The following is an 18,837-nucleotide window of genomic DNA, read 5'->3' on the forward strand; positions in this document are numbered from 1 at the left end:
TGCTCTCCCATTTCGGTTCCCCCTTTAATTGATGCCAGCAGTGCATATAATGGAATGGTTTGTTCTCCTCATGAGCGAACAAAGTAGCTGCCTTCGATGTCTGCAAAATTGGAATTTCAAATATAATTACTCCGAGGACAGACACTTGTAGTACATAAAATCATTGGTTTAATAGTCGTACCTTATCCTCGTCACTTAGACCACTTTGTTTCTCTCTTAGGACTCTAGCGTAGTATCCAGAGAATTTACTGACATCAGCCCTGATCTTGTCCCATCTGCTGCTAAGTGCTCTGTTAAGTCTACAAGGAAATTCCCCCCTTTGTTCATTGTACCTTTTTTCAATTCTGGCCCAAAGACCCTCCCTCCTTTGTCCAGTATGGACAATAGGGTCACTACTTATTTGCAACCATGTAGTACAAAGGAGTATGTCTTCTGGTGCTGTAAAGTTTTGTTCCTTGGATTTCTTTTGCTTTTGAATAGGAGGTGCATTTTTCCCAGGACTATTGATGTCCTGAACACTGTGTTCAGCATCTGACTCCAAGTGTACAGGCAATTGAGGTATAGTGTTCGAACCCTGCAACGGTGTACTTGTATGTGATGCAGGATAAGAATCTGTGTATGGACTCACTCCAACTGAACCAAGAGGGTTCCTCACAAAATTCATGTAGTGATTCCAATAGAGTGCAGATTGCGAAGCAGGAATCATGGTAGATTGGGAACTAGTATTCCCTGGCTGAATTGGAGCCCACATTGTAGTTGGACCTTGACCAGGACTAGGAAAATTAATGTTTCCCATGATGTTGCAATCGACAGGATTCTGGTGCATGTAGCCCGTTGGCCATAAAGGGGGTGGGGGTGGAAATTGCTGGGCATTTGAGGGATTTGACATCGCCTGCGACGATGTCGCATTGTTGGCAGGGTCCATGCTAGGATATGTGGAGATGGCACACATTTAGTCATATGTTATAAAGTGAAGCCAATCGACAAAACGAGGTACGTAAACATCAGACAAAGCATATGAACAACGATAATAATAATAGAATCATGTCATGAACTTATTCAGGAGGACCAGCAACATTAGAACATTTAAGAGTCAACATAGTTCACATACTACAACGATCTTAACATCATAATAACTTAAGGTGACGAGGTAGCATTGAGACTTAGACATACATCACAGGACTAGTTCGACAACATGACAAGTAGGACACCCCAAGTACTTGGATGTTCAAAAGCCTATCCAGCTTCTACTGGTGAAATACATGGAGCTAATAAATATTCCAGTAGCTATTACGAGTTGACCTATCTGAGTCGCTGAAGTATCACTCGTCACTCACATCCGGGCAGTAGAACTCCTCTTCGTCGATAGATGGTTCAGTAACTGTTGGAGGGGTCGAAGGAGATGTCGGTTCAACACTTATGTCATCCCCCTCGTACTTAGCAATTTCAGGAAAAGCTTGGACTTTAGCCTCTAAGGCATCTTGGTGAAGCAAATCAAGTTTTTCTTTCATGGCAAAGAGGGTTCTAGCTAATATCTCTTCGTCATGCATGTGGTCTAATGCATGATCTACTAATCCACGAAGGGATTTTGTGGCATCCTCGGCAAAGTCGACAAGTACTTTAACCAAAGACTTCATGGTATCTTCTTTCGAGGATGCCATTCGGAACTGTGCTGCAAAGAATAATATATGAACAAACACGTGCATTTCCTTATATACCATAAAGGCTATACGAATTTAATACTTCCCAAAACCATTAACAATTTTGTTGCCTGCGACATGTAATGATTTGAAATGTAGCAGTCATATAGCAGCAAGGAACATAACATATTTACTGAAGTATAACACTGAAAATGTTATGACTGGTAAGGGCAACGTGTGACAATGAGAATTAAATAAAATTGAGTAGTAGGGTATATAGATGTTTGTCATAGCTGCCTATTCACTTATAAATATTCTTGTTGTATCATTAGTTCATGGACAGAATATACAAGCAATGCACTCCATGTAAAGCAGAAACAAAACTTTAATGTCAGGGTTGTAGAAAACATTGAAGGATACAAAAAAACAAGCAATGCACTCCATGTAAGCAGAAACATTACTTTAATGTGAGGGTTGTAGAAAACATTGAAGGATACAAAAAAACAAGCAATGTACTCCATGGAAGCAGAAAAATAATGTACATAATAAAGAACTGTGTGCTCATACCATAAGTTGCTGAAGAAAACAAAATGTTCATGGACAGATATTGTGAAAAAGGTGAGGGTTGTACACATTACTACAACAAAACATAAAGTAGTTGTTGTAACAATATACAAACCAACTATATGAAGGTCCACAATATTTATGTATCCTCCAGTCGTATACAAGGGTGACAAAAAATTTGGGATGAAGTAGAGGAATACAATAAGGGACGACATACACCTAACAATTATAATGAACATCATTCATACTAACTAAGGAAGTAATGGACCCTCTGATATGTTCATGACAGTTTTAAGAAGTTTAATAAACAATGAACATTACCCTTGGTTGGCTAAGGTAACACATTTTGCCTGACCCTACGATGAATCTTTCTGGTACTTTAGTAAAATGAGTTGTTGTTCTGGACAGTGGGGATCACAAATTAATTCGCAGAAGACTTGACAGTTTTAGGCACTATCGAAGTGAAGCCGTAGTGTAGGGATTACAAATTAATGCAATCTGCAGACCATTAGGCCGTAATACTTTGCACTACCATTCCTTGCAGTTAATATGGAGGATATTCAGCGGGTGAGTACCATATAAATGTGTAACCATAAAAGGCACACCAGATCCGTGGAGTTCTTTGAACTGGGGATTAATCGGGTGTTGTCGGATGAAATCAATTACGGTTGAAAGGATTAGTCGATTGGTGTAGTAATTCCTTCATCAAAGATGTGCGCAAGAATAACAGAAACAATAGGAGTCGAAGGGCGTACCTGAAGATCCGAAGATTTGGGCGGACAGAAGAGGAATCGAAGCGAAGATTTCCGGATCCGAGGAAGGCGTCGATGCTCGGAGCGGCAAACGAAGCAAGCGCTCGCGAGGAACCTCGACGGAGTCGGATTTGCGGTCGCTTCGTCTTCGGTCGCGGCCGGAGCTGGTTGCTCACCACCTCCACTTCGTCTTCCACAGACCCGACGGGGACCGGCGCGGACGCAACCTTCCCGCGGAGGAATCGCCGCCGCCTCGCCGGAAATCGCCGAATCGCAGACGCCTCGAACGGGAGAGAAGAGGAGCGCGAAGGTTCCGGTCGGTGGCGCGGGCGGAGTCTTCCGCGTGAAGCAGGCGAAGGGGAGTGCACAGTGACGCCCTGCATCTGGCGTGAGAGAGAAGAGGGTCGCGGTGGAGGGGGGCGGGTAGCGGCGAGTGCTGCGGCCTCAAGGGGTGAACAGTGTCCCCTATTTCGTGTACAGTGATAGGGGAGGGGAGGGGAAGGGGGGAGCGCTGCAGTCAGTCTAAGGGCCCGTTTGGCACAGCTCCAGCTCCTGATTCTAAGCGAGAATCTGGAGGAGCCATGCCAAACGGGTATTTTTTAAACTGATTCTCATGTGGAGCCGAAAGATTGGGAGTCATTTTTGTGAAGAAAGGTGGGATCTAAAAAAACCTGCTCCACCCTCCCTTAAAACAGCTCCTCAACCAGCCAAATATGGACCTCCCCTTAAAGTTTGATCGAAATTACCCGCAATTGTCATTGGACAAAAACATAACGAGCCAATTTATGGATTAAACATTTGAGACCATTTTATGCACTACTATGATGGGAATATTTTATATGTTATTGTTTCATAATTTTTTTCCGTATATGCATCATACTTATTGGTTTGTAACAAAGTTGAACTGTAAAGGGTAAAATAGACAATCGCCACAGACCACCAACTCTCAGCAGACAAGAATCAGTTTACTTGCCAAACAGTTTTAAAAATAATTCTGATTCTCTAGGAGAATCAGGAGGATCAGCTCCTCACGAGGATCAGGATCTGGAGCTAAAGAAGCTGGAGCTGGAGCTTTGCCAAACGGGCCCTAAGTATACCTCGGACTCCCCCGCTAGTGGAATAGGGTTGGCTACAGCCGATACAGAACTGCGGCTGCCTTGGATCTAACGGCTGTCGTTCAACAAGGTGGTACCGTACGAAAAGTTCAGATGGTGATATGCTCATATCTCTTTCTGTCAGGTCGGCGTCAGCGTCAGCGACCTCAGCGAGAATTGCTCTCGCTCTCTCAGCCTCTCGTGTTGTTTTCTCAGCACCATCGCATCAATCAACATGGCAACGCTAAACAAGTAAAGATGTGTACGTATGGAACAATTGGTGTACTACTAGTGTACTAGCGCCTTGTCGCACAGGATGTACTCCCCGCTAGAGCGTGTTATGTTGTGTCTGGATCAAAGAGCATTAGGGCATTGTTCGGTTAATCCCGTTACCTATGGATTGGATGGGATTGGAAAAAATTAAGAACAAGTTTAACTTGTTTGGGATTTAAACTCATCCAATCTCACTCAATCCACATAGATTGATAGCTAACCGAACAAGCTCTAGAATGGATTAAATCATTTTCTAGTCAAAATTGAACTAGATGCAACCGACCAAGCCGTGCTCGACGGCCGACCAGCCCCGCGGTCGCTCGAGGACAGCACAGCCGCGCCAGCGTTAATTGAAAATGACGCAAGCGCGAGGCCACCTGCGGTTCCGTGCGCGCACGCCTCCTCCAGTCCTCCTCGCTCGCGCGGCTGCCGACAGGCCGCCCGTGCAGTGCAGCGAGCCGCCGGATCCCCGACCCGACGGGAGGCTCGATCGCGCTCTGCTTTGGACCGCTACGATCGGCCAGCTGGGCTCCAAAAGGCACTCCAGAACCTGGCCCGCCTTACGGGACCGATCTGGACCACCGTGCCGTGCCCACGCGCGCCCCACCGCCACCAGCCACCGATCCAAAACGACGGCGCAGGAGCGCCCGGGCGTCACACTCGCATCAAGGGCTTGCCCTCGCATGTGAGTGCTGCTAGCCGATGCCTGCCTCTGCCTCTTTGTCTTGTCTCCGCGGGCCCGATCAACACAGCACAGGACAGGAGTGCCGGATGAGCTGGTGCTGTAGCAGCTGCCTGCCATCGTCGACGCCGAGTGACAAAGCTCTAGTAGCCAATTGGTCCATGTGATGTGAGCAATCAAGGAACAAAAAAAACCTATCCTATCACCGGCCGGCCCCGCGCCGTAGCCCTCCACACGGCATGCGAACGCGATGCGAGTCCGGCTGCTGCCCCTGCCTGCGTTGCCGCGGCCGGCGAAACCCTATCAGTCTCCCTCAGGCGAACAAGTCGCGAGAGCGCGGTCACGTTGGTTGATCTGTGCGTGGCCGCGGACGGCATCGCTGATCGATCCTGTGGTGATGGGAAACGACGACATGTGCCGACCACCTGTTGGGTTTGCCTTCCTTCGTCTGTTAGACGGCTCCTAGATTAATGGGCCTATATGAGTCTTGAGCCATTATACTTCCCTTGTTTCTATTGGCCCATTGCCAGGATTGTTTTGCATATGCAAAACAAGACCAGGATAATATTGTAAGGGCTAGTTTGGGAACCCTATTTATCCACAGATTTTTTATTTTACCAAGGAAAATTAGTTAATTTTTTATTGGAAATTTTGAAATTCCATAGAAAAATTGGGTCGGCAAACTAGTCCTGAAGGAAAAAAAAAAAGGTCAGGCAGGGACGGACCAGGCAGACTCAACACCCATCACCATTATTTGACCGACTGAAGTCCGGTGGAGCCTGCGATTGTGGTGGATGGGACATGTCTTGCCCAAATTGTTGTCCTTGACAATGCATATGACAGTTACTGGGCTCATTCCGTGATGAACGAAAGCAAAGCTCCTATGGAGCTATTTGCTCAGGTACACCTGATTATCTCTTATTGTTGTATCAGATAAATAGTTGTTACTGCTCCATATTTTAGGCGGTCTGTCTCGCTTGCCTGATGAACTTTGCCCGGCAGCCTTCCCTGATCACATGAAACTCTGGCATCCAACGAGTGCTTGATCGGCGTCGTCCACGGCCCAGGCCCACAGCTGCCTCTCGGGCTGTCGTGCTCTCGCGCTGGGCAGACGGAGGACAGGGAAGCCCACGCCCACACGAGAGCATCGCATATAAAACGCTAGTGATGGTCATTATATGAAAACGAACGACCACGTCAATATCTCACAAATTCTCTGCCAAAAACCAATACAATATTACCTTCCCAATTTCACATTAGTTGTTCAGTCTCCGTCTCACTATTTAGACTATGTTTAAAACGTCTAAAGCTAATAGTTAGCCAGCTAATAAATTATTAGCTAGGTTAAGCCATCTAATAAATTAATTGTTAGCTGTGAGTTAGCTAACAATTAGTTCTGGTATTAGTTGATGGTGTTTGGAACACAGCAACTATTTTTTTAGTAGCTAATTATTATTTTTAGAGGTTCCAATCAGGGCCTTAGTTTCAGATTATTTTTTAATAAAAAGTTTCAGATTATTTCTTTTGATCAGATTAATTCACTTGTGGTAATGGATCGTGATCCAATTGTTTCTTCATAATTTATTCTAGCCATTCGTTAACTTTTAGTTCAAAATTGAATAGAAATAGAGCCCGTAGCCAAAAAATCTCGTGACAAAGTACAGATCATCATACACTTGTCTCTCTTCTATTCAATTTTGTAATCTCGCTGGTGTAATTATGTAATATTTTTGTACTCTCTCGCTGTGCTTTTTGGCCCATGTTTGTCTCTCTTCTTTATCAATACAAACAAGTACAATCTCGTGCCCAACTGCCTCAACTGAATCTGGTGCAATTGCCTCAACTGAATCTGGTGCTGGTCTTTACTGAAAGTACGAAACGATGGCTGTTTTGCAATTGCCCCTTCAATAACAACTGCTCCAGTAATTAACTGCGCTGCACCCTGCACTACGAGCTAGAGACATAAAAAGAGAGGAACCTTCCCTCAGTAGTATATATGGAGCAGTAGAGATACAGTATCTTGTGCATGCAGATTACGCCATTGATCTGTCGTCTCTGTCTGCAATGAATATGGTAGGAGTATACTAGTAACCAAACGAACTGGAAGGGAGGCATTAATCCACCAACTGAAAACGTGATCAATCCAACTACCCCGCCGGCCGCGTCGGAGCCGAGGGAGAAGAAAGAAATCAGCTGATCGCTGACACGACGCGACTGATCGTCGTCACGATCTACTGACTGCCGTGCCGCCGCCGCTGCACTCGTGCCGTCGCCACAACGCACCCTTTTTGTTGGCTGCACGCATACGCACACGGCACATACACCCTTCTGTCTGTCCTGTGGCGCCATCCATCCGTTCGTTACAGGTGCGCCGGCCCGGTCTCTCCTCCTCCCAGCCGGCCGGCGGCCTCCGCTTCGCTCGCCCGTCCCTGGGTTCTCGGTTCCGCGGCACCACCGCGTGCCATGGGGCCTCCGCGGGGCTGGACACTGCCTGCCGCCGCCGTTGCCACGGCCGGCGTCGCCTCGGTGGTGGCCACCATCATCTTGTCCGCGGCGGCGGCCGATGTGGTCGAGGAGAGGCTGACGGTGCCCATGACGATCGTCGCTGGCGCAGCGTCGGCGGGGGCAGGCAAGCATGCAAATAAACTCCGTCGTCGTCGCTTGCTTCTTCTTCTTCCTCTTCCCATGGCGACTGACACTGACAGACTGAGCAGCGTACGTATGCCATTCGAGAGAGAGCGCCAGCGTCGTCTAACTTCTTTGTACCCCGCAGTGTGCCTCGACGGGAGCCCGCCGGCGTACCACCTGCACGGCGGCTCCGGCGCGGGCGCGCGGAGCTGGCTGCTCCAGTTCGAGGGCGGCGGCTGGTGCAACGACGTGCGGTCGTGCGCGGAGAGGGCCGGGACGCGCCGGGGATCGACGCGCCTCATGGCAAAGGCCGAGTCCTTCTCCGGCATCCTCAGCAACCGTCCGGCCATGAATCCAGGTATACGTAATTTAGATCGCTGATCGAGGCTCAGTATGCATGCCCTGCACTCCGAATCCCATCCCATGCATTCGTATCTTGGACGTGAGCTCAAACAAACTCTTGTGCAATTAATTCACTCGAGAAGCCAAGCCGTCGTCGGCGCCGGCAGCAAACAGCGTCCCCGTTCACTTCACGTTCCTGGTGGTACACAGCACAGGGCACACAGCCTACTTTTGCGAAAAGGTGACAGCAACATGCATGGCGGTCACAACACAACCGGGTAGGTAGCGCGAACAGTTTTGCTTTAATCTAGGTCCACGTAATTCAAGCTCACGGTCCTACAAAAATCATTTAGCCAACAGTGCTTTGTTTTGTTTCGTTTTGTTTTCCCAACGGACTACCGCATGGCGCATGCATGCCAGGCTGTGGGAGCGTATATATATGCTAGGCAAAGCTACATGGTAGTACATCTGCATTCTGCTTAAAGCTACATGGTACATGCCCTGCTGGTTTTTTACAGAAATTACGTGTTCTAATACATCTCTAAACCGCTGATCAGACTTTTACAACTGGAACCGTGTGAAGCTGCGTTACTGCGACGGCGGGTCCTTCATGGGCGATTCAGCAGTGTATATAAACAGCGTATGCTTACTGTTCGGTGCACTTGTACACATATTATTTGCCGCTCTGGATCGGAGCACTAGCTTACCGTTTGGCATTTGCCAATCTTGGCAGTCCTCGGTGCTCTACTTCAGTGGCCAGAGGATATGGGACGCTATTGTCGCCGATCTGCTCAGGAAGGGACTGGCGAGAGCCGACAAGGTTCCCCGTCAGTTTTCCTTGCAGCCTGTTACGCCCGTGCCACCCTTTGGCACTTTTCAGCATAGACATCATCAGTTGCTTCGATTTAGCCTGGGCTTCTGCTCTGCGTATTCCAGGTTCTGCTCTCAGGCTGTTCGGCAGGAGGCCTAGCTACGTTCTTCCACTGCGACGGCCTTAAGCAGCGGCTTGGAGCCGCAGCCACGGTGAAATGCCTGAGCGACGCCGGATTTTTCCTTGATCTGTAACATTTGGTCGCCGAGTTACCATTTTTTTTCTTCTTCTGCTTTTTTTCCGGCCAATGCTTGTGATTCTGATATCCCTTCTCTCTCTCTCCAGGAGTGACATTTCTGGGAGCAACACCATAAGGCAATTCTTTAGCAGCCTAGTATCCCTGCAGGTCTGTCACTGCTCTGTCTCTTGTCTGATCGAATGTGGGAACATCTGATAATAATGTTTCGGAACCATGGGCTTTCCTGTAGGGAATCCAGAAGAATTTGAACATGGACTGCCTGAGTTCAACTTCAACAGACAATGCATACCTGGTACATATATTCATCCTTGAGATTTTTAGTCCACCTTCAGGATACTAGCAGACGGGATTTCTTTTAGCGACGAGCGAGCCGGTGACCAGTTCTGATGATCCATGTCTGTGCAGTGTTTCTTTCCACAGTTCGCGCTTGCGAACATCCGAACCCCGTTTTTCATCTTGAATTCAGCTTATGATGTATACCAGGTAAACTGCGGCTTGTGATCGATCAGTATAGTTTTCGGCACCTGAACCTGGTGGTAAGTAATAATTCTGGTTTGGCAATTTTCGGACAGTTCCACCACATTCTGGTGCCGCCTTCGTCTGATCCTGGAGGCCATTGGAGCCGCTGCAAGTCGGATCCTGGTGGATGCAACGCAACACAGATCGCAACCCTCCAAGGTTAACTCTCTGTTAAGCAGATGGTTCAGATTCATGTTACGCTGGACAAATCATCTGCGATGCTCTAAACTGAATGAAGCTACTGGTTTCATGGCACGATTCAGATTTTGAACCTTTTTTTTATTTTTGTTTGTTTGGCAGGACTGAGAAGTGGAATGCTGACATCTCTGAGACAGTTTAAAAGCAAACCGGAGGCAGGGATGTTCATCAACTCCTGCTTCGCGCATTGCCAGAGTGAGCTGCAGGACACATGGTTCGCACCAAATTCTCCATCCATAGATAACAAGGTACACATATTTTTTTAGCACACGAGCTGTATTTTAGCCGTAGGTGGTGCTTTGGCTAACATTGTAGAGTTCCAGAAAATTGCAGAGGTGGTAGGTGATTGGTACTTCGAAAGAGGAGCTGCCGTGGAGATTGACTGCGCCTATCCCTGTGATTCAACTTGTCGCAACCTTATACCAATTGATAAGGTTAGTTGCTTTCGTGAAAAGAGGTTAACTGTTTTGGCAAAATAAATCTACTGGTTAGTAACACTTCAGCCAAAAAATGGAACTGACAAAAAAAATTCATCATTGGACATAGCAACTGAGGATTTATTAGGAGTTCGGCAGACAATTATACTCAATTATCATCATAATAAAAAAACACTCTTCTAATTGTTGATGACGTTATGTTAGTTGCATCAGATAGCAAACCACTGATACAAAATATTGGTTCATGGTATAGTCAACTTTTTTACTTGATTCTTGTTTTGTATGTATCACTGAATATTACAAAAAAAAAGAGAGATGAAATCCATACTTTCAACTTAAACAGCACAAATATTCCCATCTTTCACATTTCACAGTTGGACTGTAAACCATACCCTGCATGGTTGAACTAAAAGTTCTCTACACTGCCCTTTTCTGCAGAATGGGTTCGCTGGCGCATGAAGTGGACCTCGATTCAGAGCCATCAACATTTGCCCAAACATGATTGATTACCTGTATATATTGCACATTGCATCACAATTCAACTTGGCACATGGATGAATAAAATGTAGAGCCAGTGCTCTCGAAAGATATGCAAAATTTGGCATGTTTTTCCCGGTACTTTGATCTGCGGGTCTTCCTTCATTTATTGGCGGCAATGTTTTTTTTTTTGGCTTTACTAACAGTTGACTGGGTAGCTGACTTACGGATTTGTGTGGTGCTGTGATTGTTTCTTTGGTCATAAAAACAGTAGACCCTACTGCTGCCCGAATTTTGGAGGTTTCACAAGATAATGGGATTTGTAGCATCATTTATTTGTTGGCCTCCATATTCTTCTCTGTACAAAGAGGGGAAGAAAGCAAACGTAACAACACTAATTCTTTTCTAGTGCAATGACACAACTCTCTCGTCTCTAGGACACAAAAGTGGTTACAATTCTTCACCTACTTGATTTGCCAAAAAACCTGTATAGTAGTTTCACAAAAGTCAAGCTGCTTTATATGCATGCAATGCAAAGTGAACAGAAAAAGATTTCACGATTCCTGAGATTCTGGCTACTTGTCCGCATATGTTTGTTATGTTCGTAAGGTGCCTTGCTAGCTTAACTGTACCTCGTTGCATCATTTCGACGGATCCGCCCGCCCGGCCAGCAGATCTGTATGTCCTGTTGATACGAGGACGCGGTCAGGCAGTGACGGCCGGCAGAGATCCCTATATCTGGCCTTCCTTTATATAACGACAAGTGTTCGAGAGCGCGCAGCCCTGTCCACTGGTCGTCCAGCCTCCAGGTTCCTGAGGCTGCAAAGATCCTGATGGACAGCGTTGAGCCGGTGAGAGTATCTCCCGAACGACTTGGTCAGTTTGTGCATCAATCTTGTACGAAATCCAACTTCTGTCTTTGCATGGCAGTGTTCTGTCTAGTTTTGAAGTTTGCTTCTCCTCGGCTCGCAGGGCCGTGGTTCAAGGCAGCTCGGCGCGCCCAGGAGATGGTACCGCACCAAGAAGATTTGGCTGGCCACCGGCGTCGCCGTCACCGTCGTGGTGATCCTCCTCATGGTCCTCATAGCTTGCCATGGCTTCAAATGTCGCTGAACCCTGAGCCATGGGCCAGGGCTGCTCGCTGCCAAAGGATGGGAGCACAATAGCTCATGCAAGCTCTAGATAAGCTCAGCTCAATCGTCCACTATATGCAGCAGTGTGCAGCTTCAAACGGCGAAGCATTCTGCATCTGTGCTTGTGGTGGCGGCCTCTGTTTTCTCCTCTAGCTCGTTTTGATGTACCCTCCCAGTAGTTGAATTGGATCTTTGAGCGACTTACAAGCCTTCTAAATTTTGTGGGACTTTGCCATATGTAGTATGTATGCTTATTAATCATTTTATAGCTGCATGAGATGGAGGGGCTTGATTCCTTGATAGAAAAAACAGATGCAGGCATAAATGTGTAACACATACTCCTTCCATCTCAAATTATAATTTGTTCTGATTTTTTGAGAGTCAAAGCATCTCAAATTTAACTAAGTTTATATAAATAATAATAATAATACTTGTAATACTATATATATATATATATATATATCATTAGATTATTCATTGTTTAGATTTTTATGGTACACATATTTGTTGTCGTGAATATTTTAATTTTTTATAGTTTTAATTATTTTTTAGATGGTTTGACTCTCTAAATTTTTTCAAAAATACTTATAGTTTGGAACAAGAGTTAACATCATTGCTTTTCAATTTTGTAGGTCTTCGGTGTTATATTTGGTTTCTTGCTGAATTGAGTGCTCCGTTGCGTTTATCAGCCATCACCACCGAGAACATCCAAATATCTAGCCACCGTTTTGGCTCATGACTCATGAGCTACTTATTTTCTATTTTTGCAATCTTAAGAGATTAGACCGTCTTCGGCGGATAGTGTAAAATAGGAGATGCAGAACTATAGACGATACTGTTTAGCATTATTTACAAAATAAAATTTAAAATAAAAGATAAGATAAGAGATCTACTAAAGATAGCCTTACGCGAAGTTTTAGAAAGCGAGCCTCCATTGCCTAGACCAAAATTTTTTATTACCTCTCATTTACCTTTCTCTGGTTACCTAATTTGGTCCTTCAAATAATGCTCAAGCATACTGAAATCTGTCATTTGATTAACATGTATGATTACTTTTTTTTTGCACATTTAGACACAAAAACAAACCTATACCATTTCCCTTCCTCTGATTAACGAATTTGGTCCTTCAAATAATGCTCAAGCATACTCAAAACATGCCATTTGATTAACATGTATGATTACTTTTTTGCACATTTACACACAAAACAAACCTATACGATAAGCGTGATCTGATCACGCTGAAAAGTGTACGCATCACACATGCACAGACAAACTCTCAAATCTGCTGTACAATTCGCTGTTGAGAGGCATGGCTGAGAGTTCTGGTGACAGACCGTCCCCAACCAACTTCATCCACACAAACTGCACAATTCTGGAGATTTGCTGAACCTAAACTTTTGTTTTCATCCACGAGAACCATTTCCACTGTAGTTACACACTTGACTAGTAGTAGCCCATCATGTTATTCTGCCGCATACAACTGGTTATTGTCAGCACGAAAACTCACGTATCCTACTCACTATACTCGCCACAAGGCACCATGGACGAGATCTAATCAGAACTTCAAATCCACAAATCAAAGACAGTCTCATCTATCAACTCATCCAATACAAACTCCCACATCTCCATAATAATCCCTTCAGTTTTCGATCTAATGTTCATCCACGTCTGAACTTCCAGGTCCCTCTTGATTATCTGCTCTAGAGTGATTGGAAGACTATGTTGGATATACCCGTAAACATATCTATCAACTTCTGTGATGAGGTTTTCTCCAATCGGAGGTGTCCTTATGTCTTGCTTTAGGAAAGTTAGCCAAGAGAGTCTAAAATATCTCTCTTGGATCTCTGTTAGAGCCTCACAGATACAGTCAAATAGGAGCTTTAGATCATCCGTTTGATCGCCCTGACTCTGTAGTTCTTCAAACAAGCAGGGGCTGATTAATTCGTCCTCTAGGTACCATACCTCTAAATTTTGTTCTGCACACAACTCCGAGAGTTCTAGCACCAACTTTATGTAATCCACTCTGACACTCCTGTCCTCCCCAAGGAGGCTAACATCTGGTTCATTATCTGGAAAATACAGGGTCCTTTGGAGACCATGCAGCTCACCTGTATGCCATTAAAAAAAATTAACCATACAGATATGTAAAGCATTTTATTTTGTATCAGCAAAACTGAATAATGTTAAGTACGTTTTACGGCTTCAACTTACATTCTTTCTTGTTTATGCAGTCTGGATTGTCAATATCTTCAAAGAATGACTCAAGAACAGATACTGGACTGGGCCTCTCTTGCTTTTCATCGCTTTGCTCGGGAGAACCATCTGAGATTAGTTCGGTTGATGCTCTTGGTTCTGGTGTTTCTGGCTCTTGCTGCCCCAACGTTTCAACTATCCCCTCAGCAGAGGTTGGGGACATTTTGATATGTTCTTTTCCTTGTTTTATTTCTTCTAGTATTTCCTTTATGAAACATGGGACATTTAGAAAAAATGATCACAAAAAGGAAAATATGCAGTTATTCAAGGCTTACCTGACATACATCGTGTCTACTTTGTTCTGCTGGAACGGACTGTTCGTCGCAAATGTTTTTGCCGCAAATGAATTTGTGAATTCCTTCAGTATACAGAAGGCCTGGCTCATTCTGAGCATGCCTTGATCCTGCCCAAATTCTTATGTTTATATGTATTCGATTCAAAGAATAAACATGCATCATTCATAGCATCAAATGAATTACCTTCTTGTGCTTCATTCGTGTAATATCCATCTCGAACTGTCACCTGATCATCAACTGCTGCACTAGTACATCGAGCAATGCTTCCAAAATCCTCTTGTGATTGGCTTCTCTCTTGTGTGCATTCTTCTCTCTGAACCTCACATGCAACAAAAACATCTGTTTCTCCAGGTGAGGGGCCAAGGTAATCCTTTCCCCACAGGCTACTCCTAGGGGTTGACACATTGCCATGAGGCAGAGAAAGTATGCCTTCCAAGGATTTTGAGATTTGAACTGCTGGATAGTTTACAGAACAGTCATTATCCTTTAGCATCTCTGATAAATGCCTCCTGGCCTCTTCATAGAAGATAGATGCACCTTTTGGTGCTACTATATGACCACTGTTTCCGCTTATGCTCCCATTTTGCTTACTGCTGATGAAAGGTTTGATTGCATTCTTGATGTCTGATCCAGACTTGTTTGCCAAGCTCCCTTCTGGGAAATGTCTAAAATCTTTATTAATTGCAACAAAAGAATCTTTGAACTTCCGTGGGTATCCTTGAAGGTCCTCTGCAGGTGCTAAATTGCTTTCTCTTCTACTCTCACTATTCACAAATCTGAATCTTGTCTTAACTTCCTTAATTGAAAACTTTGAGTTATCAATTCCACCACATTCAGGAGCATGCGATGTACATGGCTGTTGATGTAAAGTTCTTGCAGTAGCTGCTTTCTGATTAAACCCTCTTTCTGGATTTGGCTTCAGAATAACAATTTTGGTAACAGTCTGATCTGTGTCAGTTGCCTCAAGCATCTGCCTTCTATTTGATTTACCCTTCCTCCAGAAGAACATATATTTTCTCTCTTTAGCCTGCTCCTTTGTAGCCAAAGGATGCTGTCTTGAGCCTCCTCTTCCTACCAGAAAATTGGTCTGTCCATGAATTTTATTGGGCTCTAATCCGGCAGCCACCTTACTGTTTTCATGCTTTTGGATACTGTCAACTATATGTTGGTTTGGCTTCTGAAGCAGCTTCATGAAAAGTTCATTGTTTGAACCCAGTATTTCCAATGCATCCTTGAATTGTTTGGATCGGGCTGCCATGGTGTTAGAAAGATTATTCTGGTCAGATAGCTTAGCATCATTACCCTCTTGAGATTGCGCGCAGCCAATATTGCGAGGAAGATTATTCAATTCATTGACCTTTTTATGGATTAGGGACTTCAGTGAAGGACACAATTCATTCTTATTCTTGCAATCACTGTGTGGGCATTCATCGTGACAACTATAAATTTCACCTAGGAAATTCATCAGGACAGATTCAAGATCATATTCTTCAGCATAATTCAAAACCCCAGAATCCATTGGTGGAATTGAAGGTGTAGAGATTCCTGCCTGGTGATATGATCTATCTATTGATTTATTTGTATGCTCTGAACTCCTACCAAGAGAGACATCATTTCCCAGGTCCACTAATCTTCTCTGAATCTCATCATTTGGATTTTTCTTCAGCAGCTTTACTTTTCCCAATTCATCCTCCATAAGGTTTTTGACTGTTGGTTTCTGCGAAGTGCATTCTTCTATGTTCTGAATGAGTAACAGTAAAAATGCTCAGATGCATTCGTATGTAGAAGAAAATTGTATATTGCGATGTGACTGGAAATGTATTGGCTACTTAATTTAATTAATTGACTAGTTCTGATAATGAAGTCCCTCAAGCATAATACTAAAGCGATATGCTGTCCTAGATAACAAGCCTGATTCAGCATTGGTGATTCACTGCCTCATCATTGATATTGATAAACTAGAGATACTTCTTAGTTTCTTTGTTTGGTTAAAAAAAAGTGGTCTTCACAGTTCAAAGTTAAGACCACAGTGTAAATTTTAGATTATGGTAACTAACAAAAACATGACTAAGGTGGGTTTGCTTTGCTCCTGGAAAAACTACTTGTTTGTTCATGCAACTTACACCATCTTCTTCTATCTCGTCAAAATCCTTGGACCTCTTTGCTGAATGCCCCCTCTCTGCACAAATAACGACCCATCATCAGCTGTCATTCTGTCAATACCCAAATTGACAGAAAAATTATACTGCACACTGTTTTTTTCCCTGGAGTATCTTGGCTAATTCTAAATCGTACACATCAGATATGATGTTTGGTCTTGCGTAGCTTTAGAAATCAATGCAATGACTGGATTAGTTCATGAATCAAATCCGTGTTGCTATCTTGCAGGGCATGATTATGGATTACCAATATAATATGCTGGAACAACCCTACCAATGTAACCAAATAAATGCTAACAAAATATACTAGTAGCGTATCTTGTAGCAATTTCATGGATGACAAAGTGAACTAATTGGAGCTCCAACATCTGAAGTTACTAAGCATCTTTCGCTAGCTTGAAGTGGAGCTCAAATATCTATAACCGTACTGTTACAGTTACCCTAGTCTATCTATTACTCGCTTTGTTCGAAGTTTTGGCATTTCTAGATTAATACTCCCTCCATCCACAAATATTGGTCGTTCTCACTTTTCTAGGAGTCAAACATTTTTAACTTTGACCACATTTATATAAAAAAACTATTAATATTTATAGTACATAATTAAATCATTAGATAGATCTTTAAATCTATTTTTTGTAGTAAAATTATTTGAAGATACAAATGTTGCTAATATATTCTATAAATCTAGTCAAACTTAAGAAAGCTTGACCGACATGAATATCATAGCGACAAACATTTGTGGATGGAGGGAATAGCTTTTACTGCACACCGAGATATATGTTGTGCCTCTAGAAATGCCAAAATGACTTATAATTTGGGACAGATGAATTAGTAAAAAAAGTCATAGAAACTGCGATTACTGGTTAGTGAAGAAAACTTACCACTGACCTCACGGAACGCATGCCTCCCACTCAACTGCTTTGCATCCAGCAAGAGCTTGGGGTCTCGGCGGAAGTAGAGCATGCGCATGAGGCCCCATGCACAGCCCACACCGTCGTCGTCTTGTGACGCTGACCCCCCGTGGCCTCGCCTTCCCATTTCCGGTGATTTATTCGTTCTCTCTGTAGCGGAAACGGCCCTTTTGTTTCTTCTGTTGATTGCTCAGTTCATGAGGGAGATCAGCAGCAGTTGGACCTGATGATGAACACCGCAGTTTGAATGAAAATAGTTCGTCAGCCAGGTTCCGACAGGCGATAGCAAAGGACGTTCAAACAATCTGAACACTTCCAGATACAGACAGAAAAAATTGATGGAAGCATATCGAAACGTTAAACCTATTTTCTAAAAAGCAAAAAAAAAACGAAATCCCCCAACACGTTATCAATCAGCCGCTCAGTCAGTGTATTGGCACGGAGAAGAAAGCTCAGATTCGTCACACTAATACAAATAGTAGCTACAGTGCGACACCAAGAAAGAAAGCCAGCAGAAATACCTTCGAAGCAAGGAAAAAAGCCTACCTGAGCAATCACGGACGGAGCTTCACCGGCCGGCCTTTCTGACTCGTTTCTGTCCCCTTCTCTCTCGCGCGGGCGCTCGGCCGGCGGGACGAACGCCCATCCAAGGTCCTCAGTCCTCACAGCATCCCCCGGCCATGTGAATCGGCGCCGGAGCCCGCAGCCCTGAGCTGTCCATCCTTCTCCCTCCCTTTCGGCGAGGAGGGGAGGGGATCAGGGGAAGGAAGGAATCGGATGTTACCCTTTGTTCTTCCGCGGTTAGCTAGACAAACTAATCCAGGTGCCGGTCACCTTTGCTTTCGCTTTTCTTTCTTCTTTTCTCCTCTTCTCTTCTTCTCCCTCTTGCTTCGCTCTGCTTTGCCTGCTTGTGGAATGGAATGCGACGAGCGGAGCGCAGCAGGGCTACAGTGTTACGGCAGCCCACCACATGGCCGGCCATTGCGTCGCACCAGTAGATTATTGGACTTTCGCAAGTGCGCCAGCATTTTTCCAACCGCAGGAAAAATCGGTAATCGTAAGGCGATGGCTGCAATCAGGACATTGAAACCTACCTGGGAAAGGATCATGGTTGCGTGCTAATTGCTGCAGTGATGACTGAATAAATCCTGTGATATAACTCTTCTTTTTCATCTATCCATTTTAGTTCATAAATGGCAAATACGGAAATTTAAATAAAGTTTTAGATTTTGTATTTAACAACTTAAGAACTAAAATAGAAAAAAAAAATAGAAGCACTAAAAATTAATCCCTAAAACTAAACACTCATATACAAGAGACTAGCTAAATGGCTAGTTAAATTAAATTTTGGCTACTAAACAGCAAAATAACTCTCTAACAGAATAGTCATATAACTCGTCAAGCTATCC

General features: G+C 44.3%; 2 protein-coding genes across 8 annotated transcripts; one reads left to right on the plus strand and one right to left on the minus strand.

Moving 5' to 3' along the window:
- The first annotated feature begins 7,137 nt into the window (after positions 1–7,137).
- On the plus strand, positions 7,138–12,044 carry LOC100191660 (uncharacterized). Of its 5 annotated transcripts, none has more exons than XR_002749169.2 (13): positions 7,138–7,634; positions 7,779–7,991; positions 8,533–8,615; positions 8,709–8,795; positions 8,912–9,036; positions 9,132–9,192; positions 9,275–9,337; positions 9,451–9,528; positions 9,618–9,723; positions 9,865–10,010; positions 10,086–10,196; positions 10,638–11,573; positions 11,649–12,044. XR_002749169.2 is itself a non-coding variant. In NM_001359669.1 (12 exons), the coding sequence occupies exons 1-12, from the start codon at positions 7,469–7,471 to the stop codon at positions 10,656–10,658; spliced, it is 1,260 nt and encodes a 419-aa protein (NP_001346598.1). In that variant the 5' UTR covers positions 7,191–7,468; the 3' UTR covers positions 10,659–10,816. The 5 variants fall into 5 exon arrangements, 2 of the variants coding, with proteins under 2 accessions (NP_001346598.1, NP_001130561.1); XR_002749171.2 differs by having other exon boundaries at positions 10,638–11,552; XR_002749170.2 differs by having other exon boundaries at positions 10,638–11,527.
- Positions 12,045–12,915: 871 nt separating this feature from the next.
- On the minus strand, positions 12,916–18,547 carry LOC100383691 (Phosphatidylinositol N-acetyglucosaminlytransferase subunit P-related). Of its 3 annotated transcripts, none has more exons than XM_020543784.3 (7): positions 17,975–18,547; positions 17,406–17,651; positions 16,482–16,537; positions 14,542–16,099; positions 14,338–14,465; positions 14,021–14,267; positions 12,916–13,917 (listed from the first exon to the last, which is right to left on the minus strand). In XM_020543784.3, the coding sequence occupies exons 4-7, from the start codon at positions 16,052–16,054 to the stop codon at positions 13,373–13,375; spliced, it is 2,433 nt and encodes an 810-aa protein (XP_020399373.1). In that variant the 5' UTR covers positions 16,055–16,099; positions 16,482–16,537; positions 17,406–17,651; positions 17,975–18,547; the 3' UTR covers positions 12,916–13,372. The 3 variants fall into 3 exon arrangements, with proteins under 3 accessions (XP_020399373.1, XP_008658894.1, NP_001345013.1); XM_008660672.3 differs by having other exon boundaries at positions 14,347–14,465; positions 17,399–17,651; positions 17,975–18,532; NM_001358084.1 differs by having other exon boundaries at positions 12,955–13,917; positions 17,399–17,651; positions 17,975–18,481.
- Between the last annotated feature and the right edge of the window lie 290 nt (positions 18,548–18,837).

The sequence above is a fragment of the Zea mays genome, chromosome 9, assembly GCF_902167145.1.
Source record: "Zea mays cultivar B73 chromosome 9, Zm-B73-REFERENCE-NAM-5.0, whole genome shotgun sequence".
In the NCBI taxonomy this organism is placed as follows: Eukaryota; Viridiplantae; Streptophyta; class Magnoliopsida; order Poales; family Poaceae; genus Zea; species Zea mays.